Source organism: Rhododendron vialii, chromosome 3a (genome assembly GCF_030253575.1).
Source record: "Rhododendron vialii isolate Sample 1 chromosome 3a, ASM3025357v1".
Taxonomy (NCBI): Eukaryota; Viridiplantae; Streptophyta; class Magnoliopsida; order Ericales; family Ericaceae; genus Rhododendron; species Rhododendron vialii.
In genome coordinates, this window is record NC_080559.1 from 2,265,163 (window position 1) to 2,292,500 (window position 27,338).

General features: G+C 37.2%; 3 protein-coding genes across 4 annotated transcripts in view; all 3 read left to right on the forward strand.

The window, feature by feature from the left end:
• The first annotated feature begins 6,548 nt into the window (after positions 1-6,548).
• On the forward strand, positions 6,549-11,855 carry LOC131318998 (calcium-dependent protein kinase 7-like). Its single transcript, XM_058349085.1, has 8 exons — positions 6,549-7,691; positions 8,445-8,568; positions 8,667-8,810; positions 9,092-9,244; positions 9,379-9,494; positions 9,617-9,784; positions 10,743-10,982; positions 11,351-11,855. Exons 1-8 carry the CDS (start codon positions 7,185-7,187, stop codon positions 11,504-11,506), a joined length of 1,608 nt encoding a protein of 535 aa, XP_058205068.1. The 5' UTR covers positions 6,549-7,184; the 3' UTR covers positions 11,507-11,855.
• A 1,182-nt stretch (positions 11,856-13,037) lies between these two features.
• LOC131319249 (sister chromatid cohesion protein PDS5 homolog E-like) lies at positions 13,038-17,760 on the forward strand. 2 transcript variants are annotated; one of them, XM_058349419.1, is made up of 4 exons: positions 13,038-13,107; positions 14,546-15,795; positions 15,877-15,920; positions 17,393-17,760. In XM_058349419.1, the coding sequence occupies exons 2-3, from the start codon at positions 14,588-14,590 to the stop codon at positions 15,881-15,883; spliced, it is 1,215 nt and encodes a 404-aa protein (XP_058205402.1). In that variant the 5' UTR covers positions 13,038-13,107; positions 14,546-14,587; the 3' UTR covers positions 15,884-15,920; positions 17,393-17,760. The 2 variants fall into 2 exon arrangements, with proteins under 2 accessions (XP_058205402.1, XP_058205403.1); XM_058349420.1 differs by having other exon boundaries at positions 13,042-13,107; positions 14,576-15,795.
• Positions 17,761-23,362: 5,602 nt separating this feature from the next.
• The window catches only part of LOC131319170 (polygalacturonase), a 6,965-nt gene continuing 2,989 nt past the window's right edge, over positions 23,363-27,338 (forward strand). The window contains exons 1-6 of the mRNA XM_058349322.1: positions 23,363-23,698; positions 24,786-24,914; positions 25,357-25,524; positions 25,673-25,693; positions 26,612-26,819; positions 27,301-27,338. The exon at positions 27,301-27,338 is cut by the window's right edge and continues 44 nt beyond it. Coding sequence (XP_058205305.1) covers positions 23,420-23,698; positions 24,786-24,914; positions 25,357-25,524; positions 25,673-25,693; positions 26,612-26,819; positions 27,301-27,338 — 843 coding nt within the window. The 5' untranslated portion in view covers positions 23,363-23,419. The remainder of the gene's footprint in view (positions 23,699-24,785; positions 24,915-25,356; positions 25,525-25,672; positions 25,694-26,611; positions 26,820-27,300) is intronic.

The window sequence follows — 27,338 nt, forward strand, 5'->3', positions numbered from 1 at the left end:
TTCGTAGAAGACGTAAAGTGGATTCAATGGTGTTATCCACAGAAGTGTTATAATACGCACTTGAATTTGGATATAACATTTTAATATGCACTCCTATTTGGATATAACTTTTTCAAGAAAAATTAAAATTTCTTGAAAGATTCGCAATATCAAGACAAAAAGTCGTTTTACAAATTGATCTCTATATTGACCACAATATTCTCCCTTGCTCTATCCACGCTATACCCTAGCCAGTTTTTAAATAGAAACAATTTCGAATTCTCAATTTTCTACAATGTCTAGACGAAAAATCATAATGATTGATGTAGAGATTCCCAGTTTGTCTTCGATAATGGCATTCAATTATCTTCTTCAAATAACACAAGTCATTTGAGTCATCCGAATAATACGGTTTCTCTTGGTATCTTTCATTAGTTTACTGCTTACTCCTATGAAGTAATATTTATGAGTTAAAAGTTGATGTTATGAATTTATGGTTAAACATTACGACGAGTTTCTATACCTAAGTTACCAATTTACTGTTGATGATATGAATTTTCACACGGAATGTAATAAATTCAAAGCGATTCAAGATGTTGTATACCGTATATATTCAAGTAGGAGCATGTAATAGCATTTCTTCATTATCCAAACAAGCTCACAATTTGTGTGGTGAAATAAATTACTTATCAACAAACCTTTCTTTACTTTTCATCAAGAGTATAGACTTGCGTTTATTTAATGCATTTTTAAGTTGTATCCTAATATTCGAAATTCAAAATTGATGGTTTGAAACTGTCATGCCGTCATGAATTGGATTTGGTGATGTGGCTCTTTCATAGTTGTTATTAATGGAGAGAAAATCTTCAATTTTTGCAAACAAACATTTTTTTTATTTATTTTAAGAAGCAGTATTTTATTCATCTATACATCAAAATCTGAAATGAAAATTGTACTTCCTGCTAGATGATGTGCTACCAAGATTTCCAGCTAGGATCAGCTGATAGACCCGATGGTCATTTTTTTCTCTTCCTAGACCCAGCAATGCGTATAGGTACGGGTGAGTAGCGTTTCCTGACCAAGGAACTACAGATGAGATTTCGGAAGTTCCATTTCTATAAGCGACTGCAACCCGGGTTTTATTTGAAAGTATAAAATCTCTTGTACGTGCATTCTATCCTCTCCGAAAATCATTTGTGTTTAATTGGTCCCTTGCTCACAAACCGTAATGTATTATTTGTGCTTAATTGGTCCCTCGCTCACAAACCGTAATGTATAAATCCTCTTTTCATTTACGCTTGACTAAGAAGATCCACGGTGATTATAGATTGACTAGTTCGGTCTCTACCATGGAGTCGTGAGAGAACAGGCTCGCCTGACTAAGAAGATTCACGGTGATTAAGATTGATTAGTTCAGTCTCTACCATGGAGTCGTGAGGGTATCAAGTCTGATTCTCCAAACTTCCAGATCTTCAATATTGACCTAAGCAGGGAAGGTTCCTCTTGTAAATATGGTTACACTCAATAATGGCACTAAAAGACTATTCAATTAATATGCTTGAGAGGAACTTGTTTTCCCATGTCACACAGGCACCTCATTAATTAAGGAGTACTGCTATGGGTACCGACGGTACCCATAGGGAAAATGCACCGACGGCCACCGGACGGCCGTCTCCGGTCACCGGACGGCCGATCCGAGCCGTCCAAAAATTTTAAAAAATAAAACCGAGTGGCCTTGCGCGAGAATCAATGGCATCCGAGGTGTGTAGGGTACTTGATCCGAGCACCCATTTTTCGTGTATATTTGTATATACGTGTATATACACGAAAAAGGGGTACTCGGATCAAGTACCCTACACACCTCGGATGCCATTGATTCTCGCGTGAGGCCACTCGGTTTTATTTTTTAAAATTTTTGGACGGCTCGGATCGGCCGTCCGGTGACCGGAGACGGCCGTCCGGTGGCCGTCGGTGCATTTTCCCTGTGGGTACCGTCGGTACCAATAGGATTTCTGTTAATTAAGTTTGAGTCCTTATTTGGATTGTTAATTATGTTCTAGATAGAAAGCATATGCGAGGAACTGATATCTTGTGACCCATGCACATTTTTCCCTTCAATTATTGATCATTGATAGAGAGAGCCACGCTGAAAAGTCAAACCCTGGCAAGTAGGGAGGGAAAGGTGATCATTTCTAGAGAACTTGGAAAATCTCAAATTCTAGAAGGAAAGGCTAGCTATGAAGTTCTAGATTTAGCAAACTATGGATTGGTCAAATTCGGTGTGGACCTAGGGTTCTTGTCCCAGTTGGTAATTCGGGTTCGTGAACGTTTGGGATTCAGGATTACAGATAGTCTCTGAAACTTTCTGTAAACTAACTTGCTAACACCCAGCTGATGTGTACAATATTGGCCAAAAAAAAAAAAAACAGTGTGAACCTAACTAAATTGTGATTTTAATGGGTAAAGAAATTAATTATTATGTACCACTTTTATTGCATCATTGAAATACGTAACATACTCGTAAAAATATATACTATTATAAAAGATTGATTTAGAAGAAGCAACACTATTATACACATCAAAATCTTATACACATCAAAATTTGCAAACAGTATTAGGACATAGGTGCCAACCTCGTTGGGATGTATGTTCTTAGTAGTGATACTTTCTTACTCTTTCCCTTGATCGATGTACCCTTTTGTGTTGTGAATAAAATTTCTCTTTTGCCGACCAAAAAAAAAAAAAAATTTGCAAACAAACAAAATTTTTTTATGTTGAGAAGCAGTATTTTATTCATCTATACATCAAAATCTGAAATGAAAATTGTACTTCCTGCTAGATGATGAGCTACCAAGTGCATATAGGTACGGGTGAGTAGCGTGCCCTGGCCAAGGAACTACAGATGAGATTTCGGAAGCTCCATTTCTATAAGCGACTGCAACAGTGCAACCCGGGTTTTATTTGAAAGTATAAAATCTCTTTTACATGCATCTATCCTCTCCGAAAATCATTTGTATTTAATTGGTCCCTCGCTCACAAACCGTAACGTATAAGTCCTCTTTTCTTTTACACCTGACTAAGAAGATCCACGGTGATTAAGATTGACTAGTTCGGTCTCTACTAGGGGTGTTATTTGGTTCGGTTTGGGTGGATTTGCCGGAAATCGATCGGGTTGGGGGTATATAAGTCTGAGACCGACCCTGACAGGTATTAATTTTGGTTCAGTTCAGTTCGGGGTGAGTTTGGAGATTTTGGTCCACCCAGAAATAGGCCTTTCGGGCCCATTTCCAAAACCTAAGTTACTAACGACTGGTGGGCCATTTTTTCACCTTTATTTGGGCCATTTCCAGCCATTTTGGGCTCATTTTTATAATATATATGGTTCGGTCCGCATAGATTTTTTAGAAAACCAAAACTAAACCGAACCTAGGTCGGTTCGGTTCGGTCCACCCCGAACCACCAAAAAACGCCCCTGGACTGATTGAAGATCAAACCGATCGGTCGGTTTTTTCGGTCTGGTCGGATTTGTAACCGCCCTAGTCTCTACCATAAAGTCGTGAGGGTATCAAGTCTGTTCTCCAGACTTCCAGATCTTCAAGATTGACCTAAGCAGGGAAGGTTCCTCTTTTAAATATGGTTACACTCAATAATGGCACTAAAAGAGTATTCAATTAATATGCTTGAGATCGAGGAACTTGTTTTCCCATGTCACACATGCACCTCATTAATTAAGTTTGAGTCCTTATTTGGATTGTTAATTATGTTCTAGATAGAAAGCATATGCGAGGAACTGATGTCTTGTGATCCATGCACATTTTTCCCTTCAATTATTTATCATTGATAGAGAGAGCCACGCTGAAAAGTCAAACCCTGGCAAGCAGGGAGGGAAAGGTGTTCATTTCTAGAGAACTTGGAAAATCTCAAATTCTAGAAGGAAAGGCTAGCTATGAAGTTCTAGATTTAGCAAACTATGGATTGGTCAAATTCGGTGCGAACCTACCAATGGGTTCTTGTCCCAGTTGATAATTTGGGTTCGTGAGCGTTTGAGATTCAGGATTATAAATAGTTTCTGAAACCCTTTGTTGACTAACTTACTAACACCCAGTTGATGTGTACAATATTGGCCCAAAAAAAAAAAAATTTGGTGTGGACCTAACTAAAATGTGATTTTAATGGGTAAAGAAATTAATTATTATGTACCACTTTTATTGCATCATTGAAATACGTAACATACTCGTAAAAATATATACTACTATAAAAGATTGATTTAGAAGAAGCAACACTATTATTTTATACTTACAAATATGATGCGCCTAATTTCCGATTGAAATCAATAGGTATGGTTAGATATAAGTTGATCAAGTGATGAGGATTATCATCATAGTATTTTGACTTAGACTTATTTAAAAATTTGACAAATTCAATTTGGTCCTATTACTGGTTGTAGCAAGTCAAAACTGAAAATTGGGTCAAAACTTGGAAGCAACATCACCATTTGGATGCCCCAACTATACTTTTAATTTCCCTCCTCCTTTTAGTGATTACCCTAAAATAGGAAATATTAATTACTGACCAGGTGTAAGGACAAGTGGTGCCCAACCCAGGCCGATAAAAGAACCGAACTGCTTGAATCGAACTCATGTTTGCGTGTTAAAAGGTTGTGTGAAATTGATTTGTTATTAGATATAAACGAATCAAATTGATTGAAATATTTTTTGAAGCTCAATAAACTTTTCAACATTTAATAAATCCCAACCATGCGAAAATCGGCTTTTGATCGGCTCCTAATGCTCGTTTGAAATGAACTTACCTCGTAAATAATTCAAGCTTGAACACATTTGAACCATTTGTTGTTGTGCTCACCTATCAGCCCTACCAAAAGGAACCCAGTTATAACTAAAAAGAAATCAAAATTCAAGTAAAGGAAAAGAGAAGGAGATGTCAGGGGTAAATTTGCAACAAAAAAGAAGAATATTTGGGGCCGCGACATAATCATCACGTGACGGTGCTTCAAAAATCTTGTCGATCATACGTAAATAATTCAAGCTTGAACACATTTGAACCATTTGTTGTTGTGCTCACTTATCAGCCCTACCAAAAGGAACCCAGTTATAACTAAAAAGAAATCAAAATTCAAGTAAAGGAAAAGAGAAGGAGATGTCAGGGGTAAATTTGCAACAAAAAAGAAGAATATTTGGGGCCGCGACATAATCATCACGTGACGGTGCTTTAAAAATCTTGTCGATCATAGATTGATGTAGACTCCACCACTAAATACCTAATTCCCTGAATGGAGGGTACTTTAGTATACCCGCTGCATTCGGCTATCCATTTTTGACAAAGACAGTTCAGATTTAATTTGAGCTCTTACAAATCTAAATCGCATATTGTTTGAATTAAAATCCAAATTGTCCATTGTCGAAATAAATGACCAAATCGAGCACTCGACAGGGCATAGTACAGGATGCATTAAAGCACCCCCGAATTCGTGACTCTCACGGTAGAAAAGGCCTTTGAAGTACCATGTAACAATGCACAATAAACTTGTACTAGTAGCCAGTTGGCAACAGTTTCCCTGGTCAGCAAACGTCACCCCAACTTTTGTTAATGACGAAATAGGCCTCCTGGTTTTTTGGCGGGGTGCCTTTAATTCGTGTGGTTATTGGTTTGTAGGGTTGCTTGCGTAAATAAATGTGAGAACGAAGGGGCTTTTGGACTAGTGAGTCAATGGAGTTTTGGTCAGCTTCTAGAATGTCGGCAAGATAGATGTAGACCAATAAAAAGACGCCACGTGTTATTCGGATTTCTGGTGGGTAACGGGCAACGTTTGTCAACGGTATTATATACGTGTCGGCGGGAGGGAAGACTTGACCGTTTTTAGACAAAATTAGTGAAAAATATTTTGTAATTTTTTTACTTCATTTTCTTAAAAAAAATTAAATTAATCGTTTGTCTTCATGAAATAAATTGAAGATGTTTATGTGTAAAAAAGATAGACTGAAGTTAAAAAAATTCTTATGAGACGACTCTAAAAAAAACACTTAATTCATTTCTTTTTTTTTAATAATTAGTTTAATTTATGGAGTATCTATTTTATACAACTTCAAACACTTTAACAGAAAATTGAAAATAGGACCAACAACTTGTTTAATAAAGTGTTTAGGTTTTTTTTATTTAGATAGTGTTTTGCGAATTCTATTTCGGAAATATATCATAAAATCCACAAATTTTCATGTTTTTTGAATAAAAAACTAAAAGCAAAAAAAAAAGGTGGTTGGGGTGGTTTGTTTTGTCAAAGAAGAAAATTAATTATTTCATCAACTTTTAGTGAGGGTTAGAATTTTTCATTTTTTCTAATTGATTTTTTAACACAATAAACTGTTTTCAAGTGACGCCTATTTTTTTTTTTATTGGGAAAAAAGAGAGTCACGCCTGTTACTTTGAATTCGTCAATTAAACTTGCGGATGACGAAGAAGAAATAGTAAACTCATTTGTTGCTTATTATTATAACTTGTGTGAGTTCTTTTTTTTTTTAATCAAAACAAATGTAAGCTTTGAAATTCAATTTCAATATTTTGGTGGAAATAGTACAGAGCACAAAAAAAGAAAAAAGAAAAAGAAATCTTCTCTCTGAAAACTGTAGAGATGGCTCAGTAGGAGGGAAGTCTCTGCGAAATGGATTTGAGTCACTCTCCCTGACCTGTTCTCTCTCTCTCTCTCTCTCTCTCTCTCTCTCTCTCTCTCTCTTTTATATCCGATGAGATAAATTCCTCTGCTCACCTCTTCCTTCCCACAAATCCTTTCCTCTTCTCCCATAAATATCATCATCAAATTTCAACTATTCTTTGTGTAGCCGATTTCCTCTGAATTCCCTTTTCTCCAAAAATAAATTTTCTCGGGAAAACTCCACACGGGTTGCTATCGAATTTGGGTTACAACATCTCAGAGGTCAAGTTTGGTATTGAAGCTCTTCAAGCGTTGAATTTCAAGAAAAACCCAGGTTCTGTTTTCTTGATTTCTTCTTGTTTTGGTTAAAAAATACAGAATTTCGATCATATGTGGGTTACCCATATCGCTTAAAGATCGAAACTTTCTTGATTGAGGCTTTGATTCGTGAGGAATTGAAGCTTGGGATTGCTCTACTTTTGGATTACATTTGACCCTTGAAGTATTTGGAAAGTTGGGAATTTTGAATATTTAATTTATGGGAAACTGTTGTGTTGCACCATCTGTTCAATCACCAAAAAGGGGGAAACAAAAACAAAACCCATTTGCTATTGATTTTGCTTCAAACCCTATATATATAAATGGTGGTGGAAACAAGAGCTATGTGTTGGAAAACCCAACAGGCAATAAAATTGAGGAGAGATATGAGTTGGGTCGCGAGCTCGGCCGCGGTGAGTTTGGGGTTACGTACTTGTGTACTGATAAGATTTCAGGAGAAGTGTTTGCTTGTAAGTCCATATCTAAGAACAAGCTGAGGACTAGAGTTGATATTGAGGATGTTAGGAGAGAGGTTGAGATCATGAAGCGGTTGCCGCCGCATCCCAATATTGTTAGCTTGAAAGATACTTATGAGGATGACACTGCAGTCCACTTGGTGATGGAGTTGTGTGAAGGAGGTGAATTGTTTGATCGGATTGTCGCGAGGGGGCATTACACCGAAAGGGCAGCTGCAGTTGTCACTAAGACAATTGTTGAAGTCATTGTGGTAAAGATCTGTCTTTCTTCAATCTCCCAATTTTTTGCACTCTGAATAATCGTTTTGATTTTCAACGTTGTGAGTACAGAACATTCGTAGTCTACCTTTGGTTCAATATATATTCCTTCGCAGAAGGAGAATTTAGTAGAAATCTAGCTTGAGGACCACATGAGTTTACTTTTTGCAGGAAATGGTCATTCATTTGTTTTTGTCTTCTAAATCTAGTTGCAGTCATTTCCCAAAAATGATCTCTCCGAATGGGATCTTATATTAGCTGGCTTTTTTTGGGTTAGTTTGTTGGAGTAACCAGAGGTTTAAGTCCTAGTAAACAAAAAATTCCATTTTTTTGAGTGACTTCTCAAATTTACAATACCGTAGTTTCATTTGTTAATCTCCATTTTCGTTTCCCTTGGTAAGAGTTTGAAAGATCAGTTAGGTATCCTTACCTGTGTAATATGTGCCATTGTCTTTTTAACAGCATTCACCATGTGGTGTGGAGTTCACTGAGTGGTATTTTGCTCTCTTTTTAGTTGTTATTTTCTGTTAAAATTTATGATGTTGACTGTTCTAATATCTACTGTGTATTCCATATTTGTCGCTTGTCTCATTCATTTTATTATGCTATTGCTTCCCATATCGAAATCAAGATTGGATTATGATGTTGTCTTCATTTGACTTCTGTTATTGCTTGGAAGAAATGATTTTTTTTACTTGCTTCTTGACATTCATAATTTCATATACAATTCAAACGATTTGTTACAGATGTGCCACAAGCATGGGGTTATGCATCGGGATCTCAAACCGGAGAACTTTTTGTTCGCAAACAAGAAAGAAACAGCGCCCTTGAAGGCAATTGATTTTGGGCTCTCAGTGTTCTTTAAACCTGGTAATGCCCTTGGATAGTCGTTGCCTTGAGCAAGTTGTATTGCTTCATCAGTTGATAAACCCTCCATTGTATTGGCTAAAGTTGGTTTAATTCAACAGGTGAGACATTTAATGAGATTGTGGGAAGTCCTTACTACATGGCTCCTGAGGTTCTAAAACGGAGCTATGGTCCAGAGATAGATGTCTGGAGTGCTGGAGTAATCCTGTACATCTTACTATGTGGTGTCCCACCTTTTTGGGCAGGTCAGTGGCCCATCTGTAGATATTTTATAATCGTTTTTCACCTAGTTGAAACATATAAGCCTACAAGGTAGGATTTTTGTGAGCAGGCATTACTTGCAAATACTAATAAATAAGAGTATTCACTGCAGTGAGTTTCTTTACGGACCAAATGCATTAGGTCGACATATGGGCACACCACATTTTCTGTTGTTTGGAATTTGCATGATTGTTGTCGAGTTAATTATTCTTGTTATTGATTCTGGAATTCCTATCTTATCTAAATATATGTTCTCACTGTGCAGAGACTGAACAAGGCGTTGCCCAAGCAATTATTCGATCTGTTGTAGATTTTAAGCGGGACCCTTGGCCCAAAGTGTCGGACAATGCAAAAGATCTTGTAAAGAAGATGCTTAACCCTGATCCTAAGCGTAGGCTTACCGCTCAGCAAGTGCTAGGTATGATCCTCTTGAAAGGACAAAGTACTATGTTTATGAATTTTGATGCACAAAAAGTACTTGTCACTATCTAATTTCTTAGGTAAAGAATGTCAGAAACCTTAACCTGAGTTCGTCTTTTCTGCCTTTTCCAGAACATACGTGGCTACAAAATGCCAAGAAGGCTCCAAATGTTCCGTTGGGTGAAACTGTGAGAGCAAGGCTCAAGCAATTTGCCGTGATGAACAAGCTCAAGAAAAGAGCTCTAAAGGTAATGCTTTGAAGGATGAACAGCATATACAGATAACGAGATATTTTTTGGCTTCGCATTCTGGAATTTTCTAGGTTGATTGATGTAAACTGGGCAGTTCTAATAATTTGCCAAATGAACAGGTAATTGCTGATCATTTGTCAGCGGAGGATGCGGCTGGATTAAAGCAGGGGTTCCAAGTGATGGATATCAACAACAAAGGGAAGATCAACATTGATGAGCTTAGAATTGGGTTGCTAAAGCTGGGGCATCAGATTCCCGATTCAGATCTCCAGACTCTCATGGAAGCTGTAAGTACTATATCTTAGTTGGAACTGGCTTTTTCAACCTTTTGACCTTGGGATAAGAGGACAAGTGTCACTAAGACAGATTATTCTGGCTAATGCACTCTTATGAAGTTCGTCCAAGATTTGTCCTTACATAATTCTTTATGTGCTTAGAGCATCTCCTGTGGTTACTGCCTTAATTGTGATGCGGTAGCAAATTTTTTGCATGCTAAAATGCCACAATCCTGTAAGAGCAATCTCCAGTGGTTCAAGACATTTTGATTGAGGCAAAATGCCAATAAAGGCATTATTGATGCAAAGCTATTTTGACTCTAATACCAATTTTCTGTGTTCAGATCAATAGTAACATTGATGATCACTTGGCAAATAAACGTCATGCCAAATTCAGCACAAGCAATGGCTTTGCCAAATTTTGGCAACACTTTTGCCCAACCAATGGAACATCACTTTTGGTCTTCTCTTGCCTAAATTTGCTAGTGGAAAGAGGTTTGGTGAACCAATGAAGATGCTTCTCATGCAGTAATCTTGCTACACTGGTGCTAATGCCATCTCTTGAGTTTTGTCCACGAATGTGGAACGGAAATGCTATTTTGGTTCCATTGTTAGAGAGCTAGAGAGAAGATGTTTGCAAGAATTTGGCACTTACCAAATCTTGTGATAATTTGGCACAAGATTTCGTAATGCAATAATTTGGCAAGAGCTTTGGCAAACCATTAGGATTCAAAATTTGGCTTTGGCAAGAGCTGTGGCCAAAATTTGGCTTTGGGAAGGTCTTTTAGCACACACCATAATAAACGGTATAATGATGTTAATGCAACAGAGCATATAAGTAGTGTTCGTATCTTTTTTAACAGGCATATGTCAATCTTTCAAGTAACTTATCACCAATGCACTTCTTGCTATCCAATTTATTCTTTTAAGTACACTTAGATTTCTGGAAGTAATCTGAGGCCGTTTACAGGGCGATGTGGACAAGGATGGACATTTGAACTACGGGGAGTTCATAGCTATTTCTGTTCACCTCAGAAAGATGGGTAATGAAGATCACCTTCACAAAGCGTTTGAATTCTTTGATCAAAATCAAAGTGGGTATATAGAGATTGAAGAACTAAGGGATGCCTTAGCTGATGGAGATGAGAGTCATGAGACCAACAATGAAGAAGTCATTAATGCCATCATGCAGGATGTCGATACTGACAAGGTCCGTATTATCATAGGTCTTCTTTGAGTTCTTTTTTTTTGGACGGCTAGGTAGCGTTCGGTTCACTAAAAGTTATTTTGGGAAGGAATTGTTCATTGCTAGCCTCCTAGTTGAATGGTCATTCACGTAGGTTGGTGAATGATGATTCCCTTTATGATGTAAATTGAGAAATTTTCGGCCACCTAACTGTATAAGGATTTCAAGGGAATGACCATTCCATTCCAGCCTTCATACAGTGAATCAAACACCGCCTTAGATTTTTCATGCCACATTCTCATCCTATTGTGAACCATTTTTGATGTATGGAGAAATGTGTTATTTTGCATGTGATTGGTTCTATTCTTAATTTTGCTTTATTTGTTTTGCAGGACGGACGTATAAGTTATGAGGAGTTTGCATCAATGATGAAAGCCGGCACGGATTGGAGAAAAGCTTCAAGGCAGTATTCAAGAGAGCGGTACAACAGTCTCAGCTTACATTTGATGAGAGACGGATCGTTGAAGTCGAGCAGCGGTGGTAGATAACTCGTGGAAAACTGAATTTTCTTGCCCAAAGACGAATACTAAACGACAAATCTCTTGATTTCTTGTGCTGCCATTTTGCTTATCTTTTTCGATTTCTTTCCTGGTTCATTTTCCTTGAAATCTTTTCAAGACCCTGTTTACAGGATAATTAGGATCCAGGCCTCGAGTGTTTATCGTATTTCCTGTGTGCAATATGTAAGTTATAATCGGGCATGTACGAAGAGTTGCAGTAGAAGTGTGAATTTGTGATGAAGATGGAGCTGGGAGCTGGTTGTGTTACGTTATTGTAAATGGAGTATGTTGCATATACCTTCACAAAGTAGTCAAAGAAAGGCTTTTGTTTCTTGAATTTCATCTACGTTCTTGGTTTTTCGTTTGTATGTTTTCTGGAGGGATCTCCTTCCCCGCCGCGTTGAGACTCTCTTTTGGGAGTGCAATCACCACCGGCTTGTTGAAGAGGGAAAGCCCCTCCTAAATGCAGCCGTGACCTTATATACGATAGCACCAAACGCACTCTTGCCTTTTTCGGAGTCAAAACTCTCCTCTTCAGTAGTTTAAATGCTTCACCCAAATTGCATTTGCTATGTAAGGTTAGAAATGAGAGAGAAAATTCACTTCCCCTGTTCAATCAATTCTTGTTTGCTATATATACTATTTTCAATTGAAGTATATATACCTTCTCTTTGTTCTTTTTTTAGTATTTTCTCTTCTACTTTTTCTTTTATTTTATTAGAAAAAGGGGAGGGAGGGATAGAAAGGTTTTGACGAGAAATAACCAAAACAATCGGGCTCAATTTGGGTGATAGTAATCTTGAGAGAAATGTGAATGTAATGCCATATTTTCATGCTTTCATTTGGAACTGGCTGGAATAGAGATGTGATTACTGATGACATACAAATATACAATTATGAATCATAATATAGTACCAAACTAAATACCAATCAGATCCCTCCAACTCCATGGGAATCCGAGACTTTTGGCTTAATCCATGCAAATAGGAAATGTTTGACTTTACTGAAGTACAAAATAATTGATTCTTGAAGAATATTATTGGATTAATCCAATTGTCAGAATAGAATTACTTCGGATATTAAATTATTGAAAATCAAATTCCTATTTATACGGGAGATTACAGAGATCTAAATTGAGCATAAGTTGCAGTTAATTAGGATTAGTTACATTAGCTTAGCATCTTTATTGAGATATGTCGACAGTACTGTGATATAATCTCTGGATTCCAACTAAATTTCATTTTGATAATATAGTTATCAGATATCCATCCGATCAACTTATTTTTCTTCGAGCTCAAAATAAAACTAGTTTAGAGGCACAGTAAACCACCAGGGCCGAAAAGTTCCTTTTATGAACATCCAAACGAAGCCTAATGACAACCAGCTCAGTTTAGACCGTCGTTTGCCACTTCCCTAGAGAATATTAGCCAATAAAGAAACGACACGTGTCCACCCGGAAAACCTTCCCGCTCCCCTCCTTTGTTTTGAAGCTTTTAACCAGACTTGTGCTTTGAATACTCTCTGCTCATTAAAAAGAGAGAAATTCCCCAAAATCCTACAGAGTACGCAACAGATTCTTACAACTACTGGTACATCTCTCTCTCTCTCTCTCTCTCTCTCCATGCATACAGATGTACATTCATGCTCTGTTTTCTTCGATTTCCGCTAGTGGGTTTGATCAATACGTGATTCTTGAACATGCCCTCTGTTCTTTTACCCAATTGTGAATTTTCATCGATTTCCGCTAGTGGTTTGATGAATACATGATTCTTGAACATACCCTCTGTTCTTTTACCCAATTGTGAGAAGGGTTTGTCTTCTTCTTCTTCTTCTTCTTCTTCTTCTTCCCTCTCTCTCTCTCTCTCTCTCTCTATAAAGGTGTATTTGTTCACTTTTCAATACACATAATCTGGTTTACTGAGATTTTCACTCATTTTCCCTCGGCTGTGTTGAATGAAATATGTGTTTCTTGCATATTGTTATGCTTCTGCCCGTGCCCATGGTACTTGAGAATGCTCTGTTTCTTGAACTCGTTATATCCTCGAATCATTCATGTCCAATGTGGTTAGGGTTTTGTTTTATGAAACCTGGAAATCTTTTAGGGTTTTGATGGGTTTTGTCTGAGACACTTTTTGCTTCACGAAGGTTGGAAAGTTAGGGTTTTGTGCTTATGGTCTTTCACAACCATGGGGATTTATTGAGTTTGTTAATTGTTTGTGTTTGGGCATTTGGATTTTTGAAGAGGGAAGACTAGGGTTTGGTGAAGCTAAATTTTCCTCTTTCCCCCCTTGGTTTTCTTTTCCCCGTTGTTGAAATAGTTGAGTTCTTGAATTTTCTTAGTGGATAAGCGACTCGTGTCCTCTGTTTATTTCGCTATCTCTAGTTTTTTTCTTTTTTTGTCATACCTTTGATGGGTTCTCTGTTTTTGGTTAAACTAGGGTTTCTAAAATGGGTTTATCAATCATGGAATTATTGTAATTTGGATTTCGGAGTTTGTTCTGTTGTTGGGTTCTCAGTCACATAGTACCCTTATTACTGCTCTCAATCATCACTTTGAGCTCGCGCTTTTAATCCTCGCCCACGCGAATTGTGGTAGTTTGGATGTTTTTTAAAGACACTTTTGTGCTCACGCTCGTACACAGGAATGCACATTGTGTGACTTAGGTTGGGTTTCGAGGGTTAAGTTACAAAATATCAATGCATTAAGGTTGTGTTTGAATCCTGGATTCGTAAAGGGAAAAAGAAGAGAAAACGATAGGAAAAGAAAAGCAAATAGAAGCTAATGTTTTTTTTTGGCATGCTCATAACTAAACATGTCTCCAAAATACTCTTGTAAAAGTTACCCATAAAATATTATATTGGCATGCTTATCACTAAACATGATCCGGAAAGAAAGATATATATATATATATATATATATATATATATATATATATATATATATATATTTTTTTTTTTTTTTGGGGGGCATATTGTAAAGTTGCCCTATTTCTGTCCATTTTTATGATCATTTCTTTGATCTTGCAGCATTGAGGCTTACATTGATTGTTTTCTAAGAAGGTGAAACCAATGGCTAGGAAGAAAGTTGGTAGACTGGGCAAGTCTGACGATGTGGCCTCCAAAATGGACAATCGTGGCAACCGCAAGAAAGGCAACATTGCTGAGAAGGTTAAGGATAGCATAAACTCTGGTGGCAGTGAGAGGGTTCTAAGATCACGAAGGGCAACAACTAAAGGGGGGGCAAATGCGGATGAAAAGTCCAATGGGAGGAAACCAGTGGTAGATGGAAACTCTACTGGAGGAGTGGCAAATGCTGATGAAAAGGCCAAAGGGAAGAGACCAATGGTGGAGGGAAACTTAAACAGAGGAGGGGCAAATGTTGCTGAAAATGCCGAAGGGAAGAAACCAATGGTAGGGGGAAACTTGACGATTAATGACGAGGTGGCTCAAAAGGGTGGTGGAAATGAGAAGGGAAAGAGGGTTTCGGGTGACAGGGATTGGATTCTCAAACCGCATAATCCAAGACAAGGAGATAAAAAGATCAGTGAAAAGGCCAAGGGGAAGAGAAAGCTTTTGGTTGAGGAGGAAAATGATGAGGAACCAGTAAGTCCAGCAAAATGGAGAAAACCCGACGATGGAATAGCAGATCCAAACGCGTCTTCCGCTGAAAGAGGTGCATACAATATGAGGGCAAGAAAGGCAATTCCTTCCTTTCAGAGACTTGGGTTGAGTGAGACTGGTTTTGCCCTTGTTGTGGGAAAGAGAGTGAAGGTATACAAGTCTGGCTCTAGGAAATGGGTTACTGGGACAATCAACTCCTATAACGACAAGAAGAAGCTGCACAATGTTTTGTATGTTGATGGTGAATCAAAGGAATTGGACCTCAAGTCTCAACGTTTTGAGGTTGAAGTTATGCCTGGGGAAGCCTCCACATTATGTACCAAAGAGAAGCCTAATGTGAACCCCAAAAGCCGGAAAACCATGAAGACAGATTCTGATGTCAGATCAGATGACCAAAACGTGGAAATGGAAAAAGGCTATGAAGAATCTTATGATCAAAATATGGTCATTTCAGAGGTCGCAAAGGTTTCTCAGAAGAAAATTGCTGCAAAACCACGGCAGAAACTGGTGACAAATGCTGGCAAAAGGAATGCAGGAGATGGAGCTTCAGCTTCAAAATCTAAACCTGCACAGAAAATGAAGAAGGATGAAGAACAGGTTAATGTGAAGAAGACAAAGAATCCTCCGAGGAGGGGGCGATCAAATTCCAACACTAAGTGAGTTTACTTGTTCTTACAAACAACAGAATGCTTATGGAGGGAAAAATGTGTTACTAAGTGAACTTGCTAAATGTGCAGGAAGTGAAGTGCATTTGTATCATCGTTGAGCTGTTTACAAATAGGTAAGTCCTGCTGGAATATTTGAGTAATTGTTATGAGTCTTGTCCCACACTGGTTAAACAAGTCTTGTATCGAGTTATCTCTTAATATAAATAATAAGTCTTTGTGTTAGGGTTAATGAGAATTCGTTCCCCCTTGTTTATTCCATAGTTGCACTTTGTTTCGCTGTGATCCGTCTGTTCCGGAACCTTTGTTGACCTCTCCATGTGCGAGTCGGGGGTCGCACGTGCAGGAGAGTGTTGGTAAATTGGAAATTGTCCCACATTGGTTAATTATAACCTTGAAAACTAGTATATGAGCTTGGGCGGCCTCTCCACTCATTGGTCTTGAGTTGGATGGTTTAACACTTACATAAATGCGTATGAGAAAAGATTTCAAAATCGCTTAATTATCTAAGAGTGATGACCATTTGCCTTTGAAGCTGAAGATAAATGCAGAAAACAGTCGATTTGGGGGTAGTCGATTAGGTGCATACAATATGAGCACTAGGTAAGAGATTCTTAGAGTTTTCAAGTACTATAGCAGTTGATTTGGGGACTTTCGAGAACTGTAGCAGTTGATTAAGTGATTTCAAAATCACTTAATTATCTAAGAGGTGATGACCATTTGCTTGTGAGTTCATAAATTGTAATGTAATGAACAGGACACCACATGATGGCCATCTTGGTGATTCGAAGAACATACACGGGGTTGCAGAATTTACTGATTGTCTTAGCTGTTATTATACTTGTTTGTTCTTGAAAGTCGACATATTCGAGATATGTAGGTACTTGTGTTGTGGTTGTAAGGAAAAAATCGCAGTATCATTAGACATAGCAGCTGATGAAGCAAGTTCAGAAAGGCTTCATTTTGGCTTCAAAAGCAGGTAAGGTGTCTTGAGTGGATTGTTCTCTGTGAATGAGAGTAATCCAAAAGATAATGTGGCTCGAATAATCTAATGAAGAGTACTAGATGCTGGTAATTACTTCATTTTTGTCTTGAACAGAATTTTTTTAGATGCCATTTGGAAAACCACAAAGGCACAAACGTGGTAATCTATGACTTAGTAACAAGGAACCCTATCGGGCATCGGCTGTTCAAGTTTTTGATCTGCACGAAAAAGAAGAAAATGGTGAAGAAAATCTTTTGTGAACAAGAAGACTGCCAAGGAAAAATACAGAAGCAAAAACAAAATCTCAAAGCTACATCGATTATGTGGAATATGGCGCTGCTAAGTTGAGCTTGTTTGTTGCATAACCAATTATCTTAAACTAATCCTGCATCCAACCTGTTCTTCTTGTTTCTTTTTTAACGTCTCATGTCTAGAAGAATTACTTGTGGATTGTAGAAAACAATCAACAGAAGGAGTGAGTTATATAGTTGGATATTCAGTGCTCACATTGTGATGCTTGACTATCACGTTTCACGACATATTGAACAAAAGAGACGAGAACTACGATTCAGTTCTTGATGGTGTTCCTGGTTTTGTTTGCAGGTGTTTTTTGTACGCTGGAGAAACAACTGAAATGTGCATAGGGCTCCTGTGAATTTTTGTTCACTCTTTTTGGGACGTGCCACTCGGAAATATAGTTAGATATGCAATAGCAGCTGACAATTTTGTTGTTGTACGTACTCCTATTGAATTTTTTTGGCTGTAATTGATTTTGTGCAGTTCTGCACCTGTTTCCTGCATTTATCTTCAGCTCCAAAAGAGGCGAATATTTCGCTTTTTTGCAGCAATTTAGATAGACAATGGAACAACCATAGTACATTGAGCATGTCTATGATAGTCTTGATGAATTCTGTTGTTGCTGAGAAGACTCGGAAAATGAGACGATGAACCGAAATTTCTACTAGCTAGTAGCAAATCCCATTTGGCTTAAATTTTTGGTTGCAGAAATTGCTAGATTTGGGTTTGTTATAGAGTACTTTCTTGGATCCTTTTATTGGCTCAAACTGAGTTTTGAACACTCTTTAGGTCATCATGGTGTCTTGGTCCCCCAGAACATTCCTCCAGCCTAGTAACACTTCAGTTTTCGGTTCAGGAATTTTTTCTCAACTAGTCACAGGGCATGATGCGCGCGCCATCATCTTTTTTTTTGAGCTGTATATAACTAGTTTTTTGTTTCTGTTTTACTAGCATCCAGTAATTCGTTGGCGTTGCATCTGATATTCTCTGTGGAATTTCGTTTAATCGCACAATGTGGTGGAGTGAATAGTTGGATGCATTTTTTATTTATTTATAGAGTTTGTTAAGAACATTATTTTTGTAAAAAATCAAGTTGATTGGAGATTGCTAGCCACGTCGTTAGACAAGGTGTGCCATCCAAACACTAGAAAATAAAAGTTCGAAGTTTGTTTTTAAAAAAAAACATTTTATATGGAAAACATTTTACATTGTAAAACATTTTATATCGGAACAAATGATTGTACTTTCCCTTCCCGTGAGTAGGGGTGCAATCGAGCCGAGCCGAGCCGAGTTTCGGCATGTTCGGGCTCGGCTCGCCTCAAAAACAATGAGCTCGAGCTCGGCTCGAGCTCGTGACGAGCTGCAGAACTCGAGCTCGAGCTCGGCTCGATAGGTATTTTCGGAGCTCGAGCTCGGCTCGTTCGGCTCGTTTATGAAACAAATATATATAAATATATATATAAATAAATATAAATATGTAAAAATATATATATATATAAATATATATATAAATATATTATATAATCGAGCTCGCGAGCCAATTCGAGCCGAGTTTCGACTAGCTCGAGCTCGGCTCGTTTATGAAACGAGCTCAGGACTCGAGCTCGAGCTCGGCTCGTTTTTGTCTTGAACCGAGCCGAGCCGAGCCGTTATCGAGCCGAGCTCCGAGCCGCTCGCGAGCGGCTCGGATCGTTTGCAGCCCTACCCGTGAGTAATTTTTTAGTGCCTCTGGGGCACCGCCTCCCTAATACTTCAGAGTCCTTTATCAATATGCATTTACATAAGCCCCACGACTATATGTATGTACGTGCCTCAGGGTAATCGAATAAATTTTGGGAAAATGACGGACAAGGACGGGTTTGATAATTAATACCTTCCAAAAGACATTTTCAGTATTAACAAATGTTCTCAGTATGTCCTTGGCAGGTATTAATTATCAAAACACGTCCTGAGCCGTCATTTTCCCATAAATTTTTCGAACCTAACGGGCTTCAAGTAAGGAATATACCATTGGAATGAAAAACAACACACAGTATATGGAAAAGGCTACCATTGGGCCTGTTATTTTCTCTACTGGAAATTGAAATGAAACCCAAACTTCACTAAACAAATTCCTAGCTTCTTTTTTTTTTTTACGCAAAAAAAAGGCTAGGAGGGTACTGCATTGTCTTTTTGTTCCTTGGCTTAGCTGAATTGCTAACAATAGATTAGGCATTTTCCTAGTAAATCTTTGTTCCGGTCCATAACACGTTATTATGTGCCCTCATGTTAATTTGTTTCTTGGCGAAGTACGACGGGTTTATAGGGTGTTTGGTGCTTTGCGGCGGCAGTGGCTTGGCGTCCGGATTCCAGATCTGGGCTTAGGGTTCTCTTTTGGGCTTTGGCCCTTGTACTTGGCATTTAGACCCTATTTGGTGTTGGACTGCGTCCCATTTGCGCTTTACTATTTTATTTGGGATTTAAGGCTTTTAGGTGCTGGGCTTTATTCCTTGAGGTGTTTCTTTGCTTGATACCTTGCCAATCAGAGGCTTGGGTCTCGGACGAAGACGATACGAATTGCAGAATACGTTTATCGTAGGATTTTAACAACCATGCAGTCCCACTACCAATGCTGATCACTCAGTTCAATATAACTCAAACTTTTGATTTTATTATGAACAAAAAGAAATACAATGCAAGGCTCGATATCCATAATTGAGATACTAATACTACTATGTAAATATATTTTTTTTTTTTGCATTACAGCCAACTGAAATACGCGAAATTAGAAATTGAACGAGTAAAATGCATGGGGTCGGGCATCACAGCTTGCAGTAGCATCAACATATCAGCTTCATGTAAATAATATTGGGAGCGGTGGAGCTAGGGTCGTCGGCTTAGCAAGAGCATCGCCGACGATGTTCATCCTACTGGTGGACCGGTAGGCCAGCTGCCTTGGCCGGACAACAAGAGGTGTCCTTGTCATTGCAGCAATCCAATTAGATCTCTTTAAACATGGAAATTCCATGTTCTTGCTGTGTTTGTAAAATAGGGATTCATTAGATTTAATTTTAAATGTGTCATGGTTGGCCCCCTATTGGCTCCGTCTCTATTCATGACCGGAGAGAGAGAGAGTGGCGCACTGAATAATTTTTCGGTGTAGTAAAGTCTTCCTACTAATGGATAATGATAACTCTTGAAGAGTTAAATCACCCATCTCTCTACCCAAACCCATCCCTCCCCTTTTGATCACAAAACTCGTTAATCAAAAGATTATACGGCAGTTCTTGGTGATGCCATCAAAGTTAGCCAAAGACATTTGCTAGCTTGCTTTTGAATAAATTGCGATCGAGTCAATAACAACGCGCCAAGTGTCTCATTCGAGCTAGCCAACCCTAGAATACTAGCTTGCCATGTCACTCATGATTTTTAAGAAAGGGTAGAAGAGTAATTCCACACACCAACTTACCTAAATAATTGCTGACTAGATAAGTGGTGAAGGACCTTTTTACATAAGTACACAACAATCTAAACTCCCGATGTGGGAGGCAGCCTGACACCCAACAAGTGAGAAAGCATGGTTTTTTTAAAATGGTAGAAGAGTAATTGCCTCATAATTCGTACAAACTAGAATTTAACACCCCAAAAATATAATAAATCTTTTTCTCTATAAGAAAAGCATATATATACAATTATATTGAACAACATTGGGTTGTAACTTGTTAGCTCGTCAAGATATATATATATATATATATATATATATATATATATATATATATATATATATATATTTGTCATTCGTTATTCTTAATCTACTCTATCTTAGAAGACTTGGGAAGGAAGATGAGTGTTTATGGAAATTGAATTTTGCCCATGTGCATGAGAACATAAATTAAAGGAGGCGCTCACTGCACTCCACTCCACTTGCGCTCGTCAAGATCATTAATGATATGGGAATGACTTTGGTGTCCCCGGTCATTTTGGGGACACCGTAACTTTTGGTATAACAAAATCATTATGAGTATAATCAAAACCCATTATAAGCATAACAGAACCATAGTAAGGCATAACCAAAACTATAACAAGGCATAACTAATTTGTTAGGCCTTGGTTGAGTTTAGTTACGCTTTGGTTGATTTTTTGGATATTCCTTGGATATGCCTTATTTGGGTTATGTTATGCTTGTAATTGATTTTAGTTATGCTCCTAATGGTAAAGTTATGCCAAAAATTACGGTGTTCCCAAAATGACCGGAGACACCATAGCATCATCTTGATGATATATGATTATTAAATATTAGACTGCTTAAACACATTTTTAATCTCACTAGCTCATGAGTACGTTCTAACTCAACATACTAAATAAATTAGAAACCTACAACAATAAACCTCAAGGGAATGACTTCGGTGTCCCCGGTCATTTTGGGGACACCGTAACTTTTGGCATAATAAAATCATTACGAGTATAACCAAAACTCATTACAAGCATAACAGAACCATAGCAAAGCATAACCAAAACCATAGCAAGACATAACTTATTTGTTATGCCTTGGTTGGGTTTAGTTACGTCTTGGTTGGTTTTTTGGATATTCCTTGGTTATGTCTTGTTTGGGTTCTATTATGCTTGTAATTGATTTTAGTTATGCTCTTAATGGTAAAGTTATGCCAAAAATTACGGTGTCTCCAAAATGACCGGAGACACCATATCATCGTCCAAAGCTCAATCCTTTATGATCATCACTCTGACTGGTAAACTATTAATTTAAGCTTCACCATGTTTTGAAACTCTTGAAGTTTTCAACTCAATCTTGAACAACACAATCCTCAACTCTATCTATTACAACCTAAAAAAATTCTATTTCCTCTTTAGGTCACACATTGTGACATTTAGGGCAATGTTTTTGGGTATCAAAAATGTTTTTAACTTAAGACACTTGAAATAAGAACTTATTTTTTAAGAAAACAATTTCAAGCTCAAAAATAATAAGTTTATTGAAATCTGAAAATATGCAATATGGATCTTGTTTAAAAGATCTCATTGAGATCTTTAATATGGTGCAAAAACAATTAAAAAATTATTTTTCATTTGCATTATTTTTTAGTTTGAAAATGTGAAATAAGTACTTATTTTTTAAGAAGGTGTTCTGGAACGGGCTCTAAGTTGTTTACATGCACTCAAACTACATCATGTTAATGTATGAGGATTGTTTCAATACATCAGCAAATTTTGTGGATAGATACCAATCTTCCGTGATCAATTCGCCATCGTGATTATTATCAAATTCAATTAATGTAATGAAAGATCAGAAATGATAAAGTATTACATCCCACGCACATGGGAAATTCAAACACACCCAACTGATGCATGCATGAACCTTAACACATACATAAACATCATGGGCATGCATACATACCTTGGCAATGTTCTCTTAATTTTTTCATATATATATACAGTCCGGATCTCCTAAGGGATCCCGCACGACCTTACCGTGCGGGACTCCTCTTTTCCGATCGAATTACGACAATCCGAGCCGGTCAAAGTGATTAGAACGTGATTTTAAGGGTACTCGCTAGAAATCAGCAAAAAAAATGATCGGGAAAGGCTTCATCCGAACAATTTTTTATTGAACGGTTCAGTAAAAAGCTATTCGGATCAAGCCCTTCCCGATCATTTTTTTTGCCGATTTCTTGTGGGGTACCCTTAAAATCACGTTCTGCACACTTTGAACAGCTCGGATCATTGCAATTCGATCGAGAAAGAGGAGTCCCGCACGGTAAAGCCGTATATATACACACAGTAATATAGTACTTGCATGCAATGTATAAGTGTATATATTATGGATGAAGCTGTGCTTCTCTCTCTTGAAAATGCTCTTACACCACAAGTAGGTTGGGATAATATTAAATTTAAGATCGGTAGTAACCACTTTAAACATATATTGTCAAAAATTAAGTTAGCCTCCGCTCAAACCTCCATTGATCGGTGATTACATGAGTAATATTATTGCTTGCTTGTGCATGTCTTCTTTATTGTCTAGATTCACAAGCAGATTTATAGAATCACATATGCATCTTTTTATACACATATATATGTAATGTCCATGTATGTATGCATGGAGCAAAAGTCAGCAACCGCCAACCCAGGCCGAAGGAAATCTTTTCGTCTGAGTCTCAAATCTCGTCCCATACCTCTGGAATCATTTAGAATTAGGACTCAACCATCTCTCTCTCTCTCTCTGTCTCATTTCTATAAATACACAATCCAGCTAATGTACCATTATATCATCCTTTAAACCAATATTTCCACACTTTTAGAATAAACCCTATCCTTGTTTAATTTAGACAGAGAAAAGCAATGGCATTACAAAGACAAGTACTCTTCCCATTCCTCACCATGATCATTATTGGTATTATTTCAGACTCCACCAGTAGCCTTCACGGGGACTCACCTCATGATTATGATCGCCTTGAAGAATATGGTTACGACTTCGAAGCGTACCCTTCTTCGTATATCAGCTCTGATATTATTGAAGAAGACAACGATAAAGGAGTGGGCAGGGTTTTGGCTTCAGCCACAACGGTTAGCGTTGATCATTATGGAGCAAAAGGTGATGGAAGCAGTGATGATACTCAGGTACCCTTCTACATCTTTTTTTTTTTTGTGTGTGTGTGTGGACAAAATTCAGAAACAGCAAAAAAGACAAAAAGACAATATTGAGAGAGCTTTGAGGAGCACAATAACTATCTTATAGATAAGGTGCTGGTACTCGCAAAGACTCAATCTATCATCGCCCTCACGCTAATAGCTTATTATGTACGTGGTTGTTATTACGAGATTTACAAGCACAATTAATGATTGCTTTTTATAAAGAAAACTTGTACGCTATGGTGAATTGCGGCATTCTTTATATTCATATACACAATACCTGATTTTCTGGTTGGGTACATATATCAATACTATTACGAACTCAAAAAAAAAAAAAAAGAATTTTACCGACAAAACGAAAGTTATGCACATCACAATAACATTGACATTTGAGTGGTTTTTTTTTTTTTTTCATACATAGCATCTATGTAAACTAGAAGACCATAAAAGGTCTCATCATTCTGTATCAAAATTCTGTTGAGAGAATGTGTGGAGAATTACCAATATGGTTGATGGAAAATCCCTTAGACAATAAAAATTAATACTACCTCTGTTCCAAAATATTTGTCCGGTTCGCAAACGAGTACTCAAAAATAATGCATTTCTTTCAAAAAAAAAAATCCAAACTTTAAAAGAACCCATCAATATCTAGGGAATTGTTGAATTCTTTTAAAATTTTCTTGCAAAAATTATATTATTTTTACATCCTTATTTTGCGGATTGGACAAATATTATGGGACGAAGGGAGTATACGATATCTTATTATAGTATATTATTAATATTTCTACATGGCGAATACTTTCGAATCAATATTATACTACTATAATACGGAGTGAGATATATGGTGGATCATGCACTTGAGAACTGCTAGTATTTGTATGTGGCCATAAAAATAATATATATGTGCATGGACAGGACACATGCATACTTGCATGCTATTGGCACATGACTCTCGTGCATGCAATCTTCCCTCCAGTTTAATTTGTTGGGATTAATTTCTTTCTGTTTTTCTTAATTTTCTATTGTGGTTCAATTCTAAAATAATAAATTGGTAATTTGGAGTGATCTTCTGCAGGCATTTAAGAAGGCTTGGAGCAATGCTTGTTCATCAAAAAGTGCGGCTGTGTTCTTGGTTCCCCAAAAGACCTATCTTGTCAAGCCAATCACATTCCCAGGCCCTTGCAATTCTGGTCTTACAGTGCAGGTGAGAGAGAGAGAGAGAGAGAGAGAGAGAGAGAGAGAGAGAGAGAGAGGAGTTAAAGGAAATTTTGTTTGGAAAGATAGGAATAAAGATTATTTTGAAAGAAGATTTGTTCACAGAGCTTAAAGGATTTTTTAGATTCAAAATGGTATGGTTAATTAGATCACCTTCAAATGAACGTGAATGAGATTAATGATAAATTTTTTCGGCAATTTTCTTCGTATTTGTAGGTGTAATTTGTTGTATTGAAGCTCAAATATATGTGAAACTTACTTAAAAAGATAAGAGTACATAAAATTAAGTTCAAAAGAAATAAAATTTGGAAAACTTAATGATTTTTTATATCAAAATGGTGTAGTAAGACCACCTTTCGAACCAATCTGAACCGCAATACGATCAATTTTTTTGGATAATATTTGAGAGTATCTTTTCATGGATATACTAGATTTATGGAACAATAGAAGCATCTGCTGATCGAGCTGACTATAGCAAAGATGGGAAACATTGGCTTCTATTTGATAGTGTTCAAAATTTGGTGGTTCAAGGAGGTGGGACCATCAATGGAAATGGGAAGATATGGTGGCAAAATTCTTGCAAGATTAATAAAGCTCTTGTAAGCATTAATTCAATTTCAAAATACTTCAATTTAATTTGTCATCCTGTTAAATTATCTTTTTTAAAATCCTTTTATTTGTCCTAATTAATTTGTTTAACAAAAAAAATGTTCATTAAGTTGACCTACTTCTCTTGTTGATTTGCAGCCTTGCAAGGATGCGCCAACGGTATGTTAATTAATCTCCCTATATATATATATTTATTTATTTATTTTTCATTACAACATCTTAAATGTTTAAAGTGTCGTCTTTTTTAAACGCACATTTCTTTCATCGATCTCTCGAACATGACCAAATCCTCGCAAGGTATTTTAAAGTTTCAGCAACCTTCTATTCATATTTCATCGACCAAGCCTTCCTGGTTCACACGGTGATCACACCACCTTTGAAAGAATTTATTTTGTTAATTCCATCCACACAAGCAAACAATTTCCTTTTGATCCATCTCTTTTTTTTTTTTTTAATTTTCTCCTTATCTTTTTATTTTTTTTTGTCAAACGGAAAATCAATTATTTTCTCCTTATCATTCAGAAAAGTCATAATACAATCTCATTCTCTCTTTAGTACTTCAGTTTTACGAAGTCGATCAAGTAGTCTTGTAATTGTGGGGATGGTGCTATGCGGGTGGTGCACACAATACAACACCGTGTTGTGCATCATCCGAGCTGTTCGTTCGATAATCCAACGATCCAAATCTCATCTCAATAATGAATGGCTTGGATACTACATGATGAATATGAGATTTGAGCCGTTGGATAGCTGAACCTATGGCTCCGGCATAGTGCGTGTTGTGATCCAACGATCCAAATCTCATCTCAACAATGAATGGCTTGGATGCTACATGATGAATATGAGATTTGAGCCGTTGGATAGCTGAACCTATGGCTCCGGCATAGTGCATGTTGTGCATCACCCACACAACACCATCCTTGGTTTCGTTTTTTATTCTAATTCCTTAACTACAGATTCAGAAAATACAGATCCCCTCCTATACAAGCAAGTTCTTTATAAAACTTCCACATAGCATATACTTTTGACCAAATCTCTCTCTTCTTGAAAGACAGGCTCCTTTTAATTTATTGGCAGGCTTTGACCTTCTATAACTGCAAGAATGTGAAAGCAAATAATTTGAAGATCCAAAATGGGCAGCAAATGCATGTTTCTTTTGAGAAATGTGTGAACGTTCAAGCCTCCAATCTCAAAGTGACTGCACCGGAGAACAGCCCTAACACTGACGGAATTCATGTCGCTAATACCCAAAACATCCAGATTTCAAGTTGCATTATAGGCACAGGTATTTCTCATAATCAAAAGGGCAAATTTCATTTTGTTGCTACTTTAAAAACCCACAAAAATTTTCGGGAGCTTGAAATATTTTTTTTTGTTATCTTTCAAAAATGGGATCTTTTGAAGGAAAATCTCAAGAAAGAAACATGGAAATTTTGATCAAGCTCATAAAAAGCTACACCAAGCACATGCATTACCAACTTATTTCGAGTTTTTTAAGTGAATAATTAAAATAATGATAATCTAATAATCTAATTTATAAGCTAGTGATCATAACAAACGGGCCAATATACACCTCTTAAATCCACCATCCATCCATCACAGTTGTACGTACATTGATTCATAACTTTTGCAGTTGAACTCGAGACCAAATTAAATTTAAGACTGATTTCAAAAGTGCATCCCAATATACCAGACATTGTAGGACTTCTAAAAATATATAAAATTAATTAACATCTAGCTCACATTTTTTTCTTGAAATATTGAAGGTGATGATTGTATTTCAATAGTGAGTGGCTCTCAAAAA